We start from the raw sequence: 14362 nt of genomic DNA on the forward strand, positions 1-14362 counted from the left end.
GATCTGCCTCACCATGGACATTCTGTGTCAGCTCACAAAGATGTATCGGTGGCTGTGGTCAAGCAGTGCCTAATGTAAAACAGGACTCTGGACTATGATGGAATTAGCCCAGCATACAGGTATTCCTGCACTGTCAGTGCGCCGAATTCTATGGCAGGACTTAAATGTGCGGAAGATTGCTGCCAAGTGGGTGTCCCACTTAAGTGAGGTACAGAAGTGGACACAATATGAAACATGTTCTATCAATCTGGAAAGATTTCACCATGAAGGAAATAGCATGCCGAACCGTATCATTACAATAGATGAAACATGGGCACGAGCATAAGGGCCCGAATTGAAGCAACAGTCCAATAAATGATGTCATCCTGGATCATCATGGAGACACAAATTATGACAAAATCCGTCACCTACAAAGCTGATAATCATTTTGGTATATGGCAGTCAAAAAGTGTTTTAGTGTGTCATCCAGTTCATGAGAGACGAACTGTAAATACACAGTATTACACGTCATTTCCGTGGTACCATCTTCGCCATGCAGAATGAGAGAAACGTCCACAACTGTTGGGCAAAGCTATATTCTTGCATGACAACGCTAGACCTCACACAGCGTTGAGAATGGGAGATCTAGCTACACTCTCCCTATTTTCCTGATCACAGTCCTTGTGACTTCGATCCTATTCCTAAAGTGAAGAAGCCATTGTGTGGGAAATGCTTTGCCAACACATAAGACAATGTAAGTGCAGTTTGACATGAGGTAGCACACATTAGCGAATCCTATGCAGCTGATAGTATTTTCAGTCTTCCCCAATGATGACAATGAACCGTGGACAACCTAGCAGACTACTTTGAATGATGTTAAACAGCTTGTACAAATGATCAGTTGTATGAGAACAAAATGATGACTTCAAAATCTCATGTTTGTACGTCTACCCTACCAGAGACTCCAGCATCCATACACCATGTGGTGCTAACTTTAAAAGTACATGTCGTACAGTTTCAAATGTATATATTAAATTTTCTGCATTAGAGCATTTTCGACAAGAAAAAAAAAGTTGCCATGACATTAATCAACCCTCGTATTTAATGACTCCACTAAAATACAGAGGCTATCTAGAGGCTGTGAGATGATAGGGTGACAATAGAACGATGCTGGTGTGAGGTCTGACAATGTTAGGATAACTCTAAGTACCGAAACTTGAAAATCTTCTCTACATTTGCTTTGTCTATCAACAATAAAGGAACTGCAGGGTACTGAACTCTGATCCTCTCTCTTAGAAGCCACAAGGCACTTGAAGTGCTCTTAACAAAATAATTTATGCAAATGTGTTTAAAGAAATTTCATTAAGATATTTTTGTATTCCCATAGATTTTGTGCTCACAAATTTGTGTGTTCCAAGGCATATCATAAATTAGTGTTATTCTTTCATAATACATGCTATGAGGAAGCTGTAAAAGAATTCATTAATTAAATTATCAGTCAGTGATTAATAATGTCAAATTTTCACAAAGCCATTCTCCAAGAAGCGCTGAAGCAAATCCAATCCAATGTATAGCCATATACTCCACCAGGTAGAGATTGAAGTAACAAACATGTATTTATTTACACAGAAAAAAAAACTTGACAAAAAAAAAACATGCTCATAAAGTGGTAGACAAAAATGCTACCTAATGGACAGTGTATCTATCAACAGGTATGTTAAATTATAAGATTTACGGAAATAAAATATAAAATAACACATCTGTATGCAATTAATAGACAATCATAATTAATTAGAAATGATACAATGAACTCCAGACAGTAACTGTCGTTACTAGTTTCACGAAGAGAGGTGAGAATTTGGAATAAAATGTGTTTTCACGGTTTTAACAAATTTAATTTTTCTTATGGAGTATGCCATCTGGCAGTAACTAATGAAAGATAAAATACGCTTAGGTATGTATTTAATAATGACTGTGGAAGGAAATCATATAGGGAATTGCAACTAGAGTAATCATGACTTTTCAAGGAATAAATCACATTTCAATTATGCCCTCACACCACAAGTTTCTAAACACAGCTCCATGCTTCAACTGCATGTTGTAGCCCAAATCCCACCATATTAAAACCACAGTCCTTTAAAGCAGTGCGTTATTATAAAAGCAAAATGGACAAGAAAAGAACATAACAAAGGGATTCCCAAAGTACCGGTATATAGAATGAGAAGCTTTTCTATGAAAATGAAGATCAATTGGTTCCCCATAAAGAGGGCGAGCATAATAAGCCATTTAAGCACTGGGGCTAGAATATACTGGAAGGTAGATTCGTACTCCAGGCATATGCATTTTTTACTAAATAAAGCTTTTATTCATAATGCAGGAAGTGTATCACTGTGATGGTCATATACAACATACAAAATCCAATTCAGTCATTTTCTTCATGAACACATTTCCATTATTACAAACACTGCATACTAGCGCAGATTTAAGGCCTTCACAACATTCCCACCATTCACAATACCTAAGTTACCTATAAATGTAATCAGAATAAGCTAAATTACTATTATAAAACAGGTTACATATTACGAAAGTGTATGTTAAAATTACGCGAACTTTGAGTGACATCTTACATAAGTCAATCCCGAAACTAAGATCTTTCTTCTAGACTGTAATAAATATACTGCTTTGTATTTCATATTGGCTTTTATACATAAAGTAAAAATATCTATAATTAAGGCTACATAACTATAAGATATTCTATCACATTCTTAAACGTTTCATTCAATTTGAACTTCATTGATGTGGTTTATTCATTGCAATATAAATAGGTATATATAGGTAATAGGTATATATTTAGACTTTCGACCAACGCTTTCCTTAATGTTCTGCAGTATTTATATTACATTACAATATATATAACTTACAAATTGTGACTAATAATTACAATTTCACTTCAAATACGTTCGTAAGTATATCACCATTCAAAATGACAAATATGTATTTTTGTGCAGTGATGAAAACAGAAACTGTTGCTCCAACTTTCAATGTTAGTTTCCTTGACAGGAAACAAAACCGAACTGGTCATAATGTTGCATTTTATAAATTACTGATGAGTACAATAACTTTAGTAAACAGTTTGTCGATTTCACACTTTATAATGTATGCCCTATAAAACAACACTGAATGACAGGTTTTTATTATAAACTAACAAACAAAATCAATTATGAATTTTCATTTATCCATTTTTCATGCTGACACCATATCCCTAAATCAATCTCTCCCCTATACTATCACATTTCACCCATACATGCAAATGGACTATATAGAAACATAACCGAACTAGGACATGTACAAGAACTCATCATTCTGAATGTAACTCTGTGTCCGTCCCAATTATGTATAAGATAAATGGAAACTTTATAATATTAACCTCTTTATAAAATATCGTAGCTCAGTTCCTGAAATTCTGATTCATATTACTCAACCCTACTTCCCAAAATTATATTAAAGTTAGTGTAATGTTTTATGGATTACAACACATTTCCCTTAACAGTCAACGAAACAATCATAAAAGCTGAAGCACTAATTTATTGTATTTCACATTAACCTGTGATCCCTCGCACAGTTAGATAGAATCTAACAATTTTTATTTTCCTATTATTTCATTTTTGTTGCAGATGTGGAGCTGCTGCCCCAACATTGCCTTCTTCTTGCGCATCAAAGTTAGATATTATTTAACATGGGAGTTATTGCGTTAGTTCTACGTGAAGTTGAGTTCAGTGCTCGTTATTGATTATTATTATTATTATTTGCACCTGTCACATCTTGAACATTTAACATTGGTGTTTTTTCCTTCTGTGTTCTTTATGTTGAAAGTAACTACACTGATTATTTATATAGTTTTGTTCTGTATGTACGGACCCAGAAACAAAATTTGGGCCACCTGCATTTTTCAAGTTCCAGTTATACAGTACTGCATAAGCACTGAGCATGCACAGTATGTTATAACTGGAACTTGAAAAATTCAGGTGGCCCAAATTTTGTTCCTGGGTCAGTACCTTAGTTTGTTTCATTTTACTTCCTTATAAAACAATACAGGAATTAATTTCTTACAGAGATTAAATCATGTCAAATGAACAACTACTGATGTGGTTAAACGAAGATTTAGATGAGAATTGACATGTAGGTCTGGACTCTAATTCGGATACAAATTTCAATATTGTGCATTTTGTTTACAAAACAGTTCTTTTTATTACAAAATAAGAAAATTAAAACTGTTATATACCCAGAACCGTAAAATAGGCTATGTTACGAAGAAATATAAATATACTGAATTCTGAAATTGTTAAGGCTGGTTCACAATAAACCGGAAATGAGAATCGGAACGAAAACGAAAACGGTAAAATTGTTAAAATGTGTACATTTAAATGTGAGCATTTACAATTAATGAAAAGCTTGCCGGAGCCTGGGATTGGGAACGGAGAGTTGGCCAAGTTTCAACTTTAGCGTTCACGTTTCCGATCACAGCCCACTAGATTCATTCTATTGCCATCTAAAAGCTATTTTGTCGTATATTTTGTAGCAAGAAGACCGTGACATAACCTATGCATTATTTTGTTCTGTACTGTGCATCATGGAGCAAGTTTTATTTGATGAGATTCTAATATTGAGTGTTGAGGAAAATCCTCACGTTTACGATAGCAGCGCACCTCGTATAAAGATGAGAAAATGAAGGAGAATACGTGGCTTTCAATAGCTGCATCTTTGAACACTGATCAGAAGCAAATCATATTTTATTACTGTATTTGTTGTACTACACACTAAATATTCATGCTCCAATTCAATAACTACTGTTGTGTTCATTTTTGTTCTATTACAAATGTTTCTTCTCTAATTATTTTAAGTTATGGTAGACTTAAAATAGGTTGTGATAATAAAGATGCATGGGCATATTTATAGTACCGTACCTAATGAAATATTTCAATTGAAATTTCGAAGTCGGTTAACCTGTGTTTATGTTGGCTGCCTTGTACTCATGAGAGAACACCATTGGTCAATTATACACAAATAACATCAGAATGGGCAATATCGACTTTACATAACGTTATTGACATACATATCGATATGCATAGTCATCTACGTTCTCGGTTTATTGTGAATCAAAAATTTTCATATTCACGTCCTCTGCTTCTCGTTTTCATTCTGGTTCTCGTTCCCGGTTTATTGTGAACCAGCTTTTATTTGTTTCAGGGAAAAGTGTTCTTACAAGAATATTTCAAATAGAGATTTCAGTTTGTGTAAAATGTTCATAAAAGTTATATTGATGATAAAACCATTAATAATTTTGTATTTATTGCATGTACATCATTAAAAATACCGATACAATAACAAAAAACTCTTTGTGTGTGTAATATATGTTAATGCAAATATAAACTAACAAACGGAATAATGAAGTTTGTTAGAATCTAATGCATGAGCTATCAAGCGACTACACTGGGCACGAGCAGTTCAGGGTTAAGAAATGTTATAAAGTGAAATGTAATCAATAATTAACTATTTTTCTTTAAAAGGAGGATATGTAGATGCTTTTAATACTCAAATATTATTACATGTTTTGTTTTCCTCTTTAGATACCAGACTTTCACAATACATAAGCAATACTGTAAAAAGTTTAAAGCTCATATGTTTAAAAACTAGATGCACTAGTTGCATGCTTACACAGTCTAATGTGACATATCAACTCTCTCAAACAATGTGATGTGACTTTTGTTCCATGATTTTTAAAGTGCATTTTGCTTTAGAATGTTCGGAATACTGAGACCATTTGTTGAGATACGCTCAAACTACCTGCAAATATGGATCTAGGACACATTATAGACCTTTGTTCTGTGAATAACTCAACTATCACAAAAATGTACCATAGATGTTTGTTTGCGCATACGCTTCAATTGTTGAATAACTGAATTCTGGCTGGTTCCTGATGTTGCAACAATTGTTGAATGACTGAATTATGGCTGGTTCCTGATGTTGCAACAATTGTAAGGATAAGATACTTTATGCTTTCAATATTAGAGCATATAATCATGTAATCGAAGTTAGAGCAGTGGCTTGCTGGAAGAGGTGACAGGGAAATGGAACAGAAAAAAATGGAATTTCATTCATTCAGAAACAGAAATAGACCTTGTTTAACAGGAGAATTACGTAAAATAAAATAAAAAGAGAGAGAGTCTATTGTTGTATACTCAAAATTATCTTTTTGCTATTCATATCATTCCTGGAAGTCTGTTTTCTAGGTGCTTGCAAGGTACACCAGAGTTTAAAAAAAAATGCTTGGTATTTTTATTAAGGTAACCTACAAAAAGAAAGAAAAATATTCACTTTTAATATGGCATAGAAAAAGGCTTGGTATTTTTATTAAGGTAATCTACGAAAAAAAAAAACTTTTAATATGGTATAGAAAATGCATGGTATTTTTATTATTGTAACCTACGAAAAAAAAAATTATTCACTTTTAATATGTATATAACTACGAGAGTTTAAAAACATTATGTATGGAAATATATTTTCCAATGGCTGAATACTGAGACCTGCAAATGCCTTTGTACAAAGCCATGAACCCTAACCAACATACGAGAAAAAGCAGAAGCGCTCCCATAACCCAGCATGCTCCATAACCAGACACCTTTCCCATTCCATTTCTGGGACATAACTGTTTCAATTTAAGAATTTCTTACCATCACAGAATGTTGGTACAAATCACTTTCCCTACTCCTGTGGTTTGAAACGTATCTCCTTGGCTCTTCATATATCCTTCTGCCATCAAGGTATGCATCATTGCAGTTCTCAAATCTGCCACCAGACAAGACTCCTTGATCCTCGCCACTGTTGGGTAAATAAGGGGGAATTTCTTCTTCATGCTGTTTCACCATTTCTTCTGTTCTTCGTATGTGCTCCAGAGCAGAAGCACTGAATTTCGAAGGATTGAAGTACTGTGTATGCAACAGATCTTCATGTGATCTTGTGTAGTGAATTTTTGGATCAGAAGCAGACATTCTGTGAACAGGACTGACCTGTATATTTCCCTCTTCATTAAAGAAGTCTTCGATATTTCTATGAAGTCTTTGAGAAATGTCTTCTTGGTCCTGTGGTGATGTAGAAGGAATTATATGAGAGTAAAAAGTATCATCCTCTTGAGATTCTTCAGTCTCGAAGTAAGAGCGGCTGTCCATGTATTCCATATCATCAGAATTACCTTCTGATAAATTGCATGCATCTTCCATTTCCTTGTTACCCCTATATTGGAGTTTCTGTTCCCAATCAACTAAGTATTTTGGTGGTTTCATGCCAGCATGAATTGTATGATACACCGGATCCAAATCTCTTAAAAACTCTTCAGAAACTGGCACACAAGCTCTTAAGTCACTTTTATTTTGGTTGACAGAAAGAGCATCATTAGGATGAAGGGAAGTACGTGACATGGTGGGACTAGATTTCGGAGAGGAACTAGGACTAACACGTAGTGCTTGGTTTCTATTATAAAGTGCAAGGTTACTCATACTCTTTGCCTGTTTCAGTTTTGCTTTAAGCAGATCTCTGGGTTCTTGGCTTAATGACAAGTAACTGGGCTTCGCAGTTTTTCTATCAGTGTCAATGGCACAATTCCACATCTCGCTTGATTCCTTATGTTTCTGGGGTTGAGGATAATTAGGAAGTGCATCAAGGGATTCGTGGCTACATGAAGGATGCGAAGGTTTAATTAGTTTCCTGAATGGATTGGCAATATCTCGCACAATGTCTGTTGTACTGTGCCATGGATTTACCTTTGTCCTATTCTGATTTTGTTGCGGGATTATTAATGATGCTTGCTGTGTCAGAGGCTGATCTTGTGCCGTGGGAGCTTCAATGCTAGTACAACGACGATATTGTGGTCTCTGAGTAGGAGGTGACTGGTTTGCTGTCAAGTCACCAGTAGATGCGTGCTTATTCAGTATGGGCACTGGAAGTGAACGTTTCTGACTAGGGTCAAATGGTTTAGCAGAATGTGGTGGGATAGGGAGCTTTCTGCGGGGTTGTGAGGTTTTACATTCATTAACATTGCTTCTTCCATGCTGTCTTGAAGTATCAAAGTTATCTCCTTGAAGGGCACTTTTACCCATTTTCTCAAGGTCAGAAAAACTGTACCACCTCTGAATGGGTTGCAGTGAATCTTTAGACGTCGTCTTTGATATCTTTCCATCATCTAATGTAGAACCTCGACTCAAACTCGTAGTTCTGTACCTTCGTTCGGCTGTAGAACTTTTTCGAGCTTGTTCTGGATAAAGTTGTCTGAAATCTGCAACACTGTTTGCATGAGTAAGGCTAGTATTTGGCAGTCCACTGTGTGGAGGAAATGATTCACTGAGTTTCGATGGATGTTTCAAGTTGTGCAACTTCTGTCGACTATGACTTAACATAGTCACAGAGTTTGTTGATCCATAATTACTTTGATGAATATGATTCAACAATGGATTATTGTACAGATGTTGATGTCTGTAGCTTTCCTCAGAACCAAACTTTTCTTTTCCAGCCTGATTTTTAAAGGCTTGATTCTGAACGAGGCAGGACTCACTAATACGATCATAAAATCTTGAGCCTTTTCCCAAAGTACTGTTTCCAAAGTCACCTTTTCCTTCTTCAATACTTCTGAGTGAACTTTCGCGATCGAAGTACATTGCACCACCACTATGTTTTCTGTAACGATGACTAGTATTTCCCAATTGGGAAAGTGAAGCAATATTAATGCTCCTGGTTCGCTTCAGAGATAACTCTGGTGGTGGTACTGTTTGAGGGGGAAGATACCACTGGTGAGGAGGGAGGCTATTCTGTCTTATCACAGAATGCCGTTTTGAAGTTGGTATTGTGTGCTGGGTCGGAATATTTATGTTTTGGACATGATTCAATAACTGCAATGGGTGAGTTAAATTGGTCTGTAAATCTGATCTCCCTTCTTCGTCTTGATTTAGATGTGTATTAGGTGAAAGTTCTGAATAACTCTGCAAATTATTGTTGTTTAAGGTTGTTCGTTTCTTCAGATGTGCAGGCATTTCATTTTGGGTAAAAAATGAGTTTAGGGCCTCATGTTTGTAAGGAAAAGAGATGGATGGTGTTTCGATATCTTGTATAATATTTTGTTGTGGACAGGCATTAGTTAAGGAAGATGGCACTGATAATAATGAAGATGACTCAAGTGTTGATTGCTTGTTATCCGAATGTATGCTGGTATTGCATGGAGTGTTTTTGTATAATGATTCACACATAAAGCCATCCAAGTCACTGACAAAGATCCCTTTATCCAAGCCATCTCTCTCATGTGTTACAGACTTAAAGCCACTTTCTCCTGGTGTCTGTGGTAATTGTCTTTTCCTTGACATAGGCGGTGTACGAAGTCGAAATGTTGTATGTTGATGAAGCTGGTTGTGTATTTCTGGTTTAGTATTCATAGTGGTGACAGGTCTGAGAACTGCTGGTTGGTGTGCTGCTCCAGTATTTGTCGAAACCTATTTTTTTTCAAGTCCCAAGGAATTCGGAACAAAAAAAAATTGACGGAAAAGAAACCAAAGTTTTACAATAAATAAATAAAGTGTGCCTCAAATTACAAGAGATGCGTGTCTACCTTAGAATATGCTTATAGTAGCTACATAAATCAACAATTCTATATGACAGTCAACACTGGAACTATCATTAAAAATTACTTTACTGGAAATATTGAACATTACATGATGTTAATTGCTACAAAAATCTATAAAATTAAATTAATTCAGTTATTTTCAGTTTTCCAAGATTAATTTTCTTAGCGACTTTTGTAATATTCCTAAAAATGTTTACATATATTATTTCAATTTAATTTCTGGATATGCATGTATGATATGATGAATGCACATGAATGAATGAATGAATGAATGAATGAATGAATGAATGGATTCCTCAGGGAAAATTCTCCCTACAAAGTGTAAAAGATGTTATTAGAATTTTAAATCTGGGAAAGAGTTTGAATCCAATTATTTTACTTTTATTAGACAAGAAGACTGTTGGAGGTGAACAACTGAAATTGCTGAAAGAAACATCACAGAATGGAAGCTTATTTCGTAAAATATCATTGCAATTAATATCAGTGACAGTAATACAAAAAAAAATTTTAAAGACATAAAATGTGATCAATGTATTTTTTCTTGAGTTCTAAAACTGTAGAATACAGTATTACTTAATTAAGACTGATATCAAATAATCCTACTATTATACTTATTAGATTACATGCTACCTGAAATATATGGAAGAAAAGAAAACATAAACAAACAAACTGTATTAAATTTAGAAAAATACTGCAGTTTTGAATATTAAAACCAAAATTTTAAAGAGTGAACAAAACCTAATAGCATTTACCAATGTAGCTCAGTGCTCCAATCTGCAGGTTAAAATGAAGACACCTACCATCATGTTATTACCTGTTCAAGAAATTAAATGTAAGCCTCATTAGAATTTTGAAATAGTTAACAAATTTTTTTTCCATCCTGATGGACACATACTGCAATGGTGCAAGACATTTTGAAAGAGATTTACCTAACTTATGAATTATCTGAAGAAATTGCATTATTTCCAAAACCACCATCCATCTCCAACTTGGAGCATATTTTGACCATTATCTATCTAGTCACTTACTGAGTAACTATGAAATAAAATATTTTTTATTTCAATGTAGTATTGGAATATTGAAGCTAAAAATGTAGTATAAATTTCTCATACACCTACTTTATTAAAGGATACATTCTGACGAAAAAAAAAAAAAAAAATCACACCCTCAAATCTCATTGTGCTTACAATTACGTTATGAATGGTTCTTTCATTCAAGTTTGATATTTCGAATTATGAAAATGATATTGTAATAGTGTATATAATAATAATAATAATAATAATAATAATAATAATAATAATAATAATAATAATAATAATAACAATAATAATAATAATTCATAAAATACTATAGGATCTCTAGAAAATGACTGTTGTAAAAGTGTTTGACAGAGATCAACCTTAAAATTCTAAAAGAACAGAAGCTACATGCCAAGATGTGGAGTAACAAGGAGAAGTTTCGATGTGGAAACGCAATATCTGAATGAAACCCATATTAAATTGTAGAGTTTGAAAAGTAAACACAAATGCACCTAGACACAGCCAGCCATTTTTCCAGAAACTCACTTTTAAAAACCAGTGGTAAACAGATTCTACGACACTATGTCTGTAGCTCAGTTCTAGCAGGCTGATCTTTCATCCATGTATCCTGGGTTCGATCCCCAGCCAGATCGTGATGAAATTTGTGGTGGAGGAAGATATTAAAGGATTTTTCTTAGGATATTTCTTTCACATCTTTCATTCCACCAACACACACTACCACCCCTCAATTTCATCTATCATATGCAATAGTTAGAAATAGGATGAGATGAAGTCTTGGGGTGGCAGTACCAGTTCCCGATGCTGACATAGGAAAGGTAGAATGGCTCACTTGTCAGCATTGGATTTATGAATTCCACCCCAATCACCTGTTGCACTAGAACAATTATCACATACTGGCACACTGTGTGCCCTGCACAATGCCTATACTCTTTGCCATGTAGGAACGTGGGTCGCCGAGATATACATTAAGAGGCTGCAACGTCTTACATGCACTCGAGTTGTAAATGTGGGATTTTAAATTGGAGCATGAATGAAAGAAATTATAAAATAAAATTATGTATTTGAACGTGTGAATTCAGTAGTAGTCGGTAATAGTTGTTGAAATAATAAGGAATTAAATAATTCACTAGCGCTTCGTGTACAATTATATGATTATATTACTTATCTGTTATCTATGGCTTCTAAATGTATTTAAAGTCTGAAGTGAGGAAAAACTTAATTAAATATTTCTGGAAAAGAGCTAATATTTTAGGACTATATGTAAATGAAAACAATAGGTTCCTTAATTTTAATTCGGTTTTTAAGTTAATTTTTTTCGCAAAATTCTTACATTTAAATTCATTAAACAGTTAAACTATATTGTTCCAGTATATTAAAAATCAAGTTGAATTACACCACCAGAAAAATAAAATTATTTACATTATATGTAATAAAATTATATAACGACTACATGTAATACTTCAGAATACTACTTGTTGAAATATTAAATAAAAGTAAGATGAAAACACATTCAAATAAAATACTTCGGTTAAGTATTTGAAACAAAAATTTCCCTAATAGAGAAATAAATTAAAATTAACCTATTCTGAAGACGCACTGGAATCACCGTCAGAATCAGACTCCTGAAGGTTGATGGTTATGAGTGCAAGATATATTCTGCTACTTCCTTCAAAAAGTTCTCCTGCAATTTCTCGGCGTGCCTAACAGTTTTCCCATGCAGATTTACTGTCTTCCATTTCTCTAATCAATTTCTTCACCGTGAGATATATACAACGGTCATATATTTAAAATACTTTACCCCTCAAGAGGTCCTTGTTGAAATGGTCTAAATGACACACTTGCTTCTTTCGATTATTTTTTATGTAAGGGACGAAAATTTGGCCATGCAACATTGTTCTTGGCTTTTTCTCGCCTCACCTGTAATTTGCTGTACAGTATGTATGCCGATACTGCAGGCAACTGTTGAGGTTTGGCAATGCCAATTACTGAAACACGAAAGCTTGAAGTAGTTATGGATGTGGTGCACCAGCCTTCTGGTTTGGCTTTTCAGGACTTCTCTCTTTGAATTTACTTCTGTTGGAGGATCTAACTTAGCACTAAAGCTATAATTATAGAAGCAATAAAAAAAAACAGAGCTGCCACGAGAGAAACTTTCCACTGCAACAGAACAAGTTCGACTGAATCTGATTGGTTCTTAGAAGCACGTGATTATTTCGTACTATGGCGCACTCATGACTACCTACGTTCCTACTTGGCGACTTGTATAAGTGCACAGATCCACTGCAGATCTGACCCTCAAAAAGTCAGTCAGCGAAGTTCTATGACTACCTTTCATTTGCTGCTCGTCTGTAAATGTATCAAGTCAGCATAACTCAACAGATAGCAATGTGAGCTAGTATGTCTGAGGATCCTCAGTCCAAATGTCTATAAATCAAAAATATTTCCTCATTCTTAACTTCATACCTAATTCCCTACTGTTGCATACATTTTTGCATCATGATAATTGTAGCCTTTTATTCAGTTTCACATACAATATATGCAAACATATTTATCTTGAGTGTCTTGCTATAACTGATAAATATATTTAAACATATGTCAACTTCAGAAAACAATATCAAGCTAATTAACATATTTAATCATTACAAAATGATGAAGTGAAAAAAAAAAATGTTTGATACGCAAAAATTTGAACCCTGCCCCTGTTGCATAGTAGCCTACATCGCTAAACATACCATGCTTTCTTTGTGCAGGTGAACTAATTCACTATTTGAACAGTTAGTAGGGGTGACTGCTCTAATCCATTAGTTAAATGTACCTCATACACCACGTGTATACTACTGACTAATGGAGACAATGTCTTTATATCATCTCAACAGTTAGCTTTCAGTGTGTGTGGTCTCTCTCCTCTTAATTTTCCATTCCCTTGTCATTCCGTTTCCATCAGCACAGTTTTAGTGTATCTTATATATGTGTGTGGCCAAATAAACATTTCGCAAACAAGCTGCAACTGATGGCTGGTCATAAATTTAGATGACAAAAATGTTTTACAAAATACTACTACATTTATTATTATTTTTTTGAATGACTGATCGTCTATAGCTATAAACCAGATGTGTGAGTCTATTTCTCAAACCCTACAATTTCATATGACTTTCATTAAATTATCGTGTCTTCCATTCTACCTTCTCTTTGTAAGTTACAAACCCACAAATCGAACAAATGTAGACTGACAGTGGCAACTCTGGACTGGAATTCCACAACCTAGATATGTTTTTTACACATACAGAGTGTATAACAGATTACAACTATTTTGTTTATATGTATATGAATATTTTTATTTTGAAATCCTATCTGGGCTGAAAAGCTCAATAACTAAAATTTGAGAAACCTGAGTTACAGTTCTACCTTAATTTACACACAAAATACATTTAAAAGCAAATCCTCCTAGTACTTGTGGCTACTTGCCAATATTGTAGAACTTAACTGAACATTAATAAATTCATAACTCGCGAGTTGTTAGATCAAAATGACGAAGCTTATGAAAGCCATTATCCACTCACTACCTCTGTGCTAAACCTGTAGGTTTTATTGTGCATGACTTTGTTCTAGATCAACTACTTTCGTGTGTGTATGTATGTATGTATGTATGTATGTATGTATGTATGTATGTATGTGTGTG

The 14362-nt window shown here is 34.4% G+C and overlaps 1 protein-coding gene across 7 annotated transcripts in view; it reads right to left on the minus strand.

The window, feature by feature from the left end:
- The window catches only part of Wnk (Wnk kinase), a 280436-nt gene that overhangs the window by 14371 nt on the left and 251703 nt on the right, over window positions 1-14362 (minus strand). For 6 of the 7 annotated variants that reach the window (XM_069837316.1, XM_069837319.1, XM_069837318.1 and 3 more), the window contains one exon: window positions 6711-9512. The exons of the other annotated variant lie outside the window; for it this stretch is intronic. In XM_069837316.1, the coding sequence (XP_069693417.1) occupies window positions 6711-9512 (2802 nt within the window). The remainder of the gene's footprint in view (window positions 1-6710; window positions 9513-14362) is intronic. 7 annotated transcript variants of the gene reach the window in all.

Source organism: Periplaneta americana, chromosome 10 (assembly GCF_040183065.1).
Source record: "Periplaneta americana isolate PAMFEO1 chromosome 10, P.americana_PAMFEO1_priV1, whole genome shotgun sequence".
Classification (NCBI taxonomy): domain Eukaryota; kingdom Metazoa; phylum Arthropoda; class Insecta; order Blattodea; family Blattidae; genus Periplaneta; species Periplaneta americana.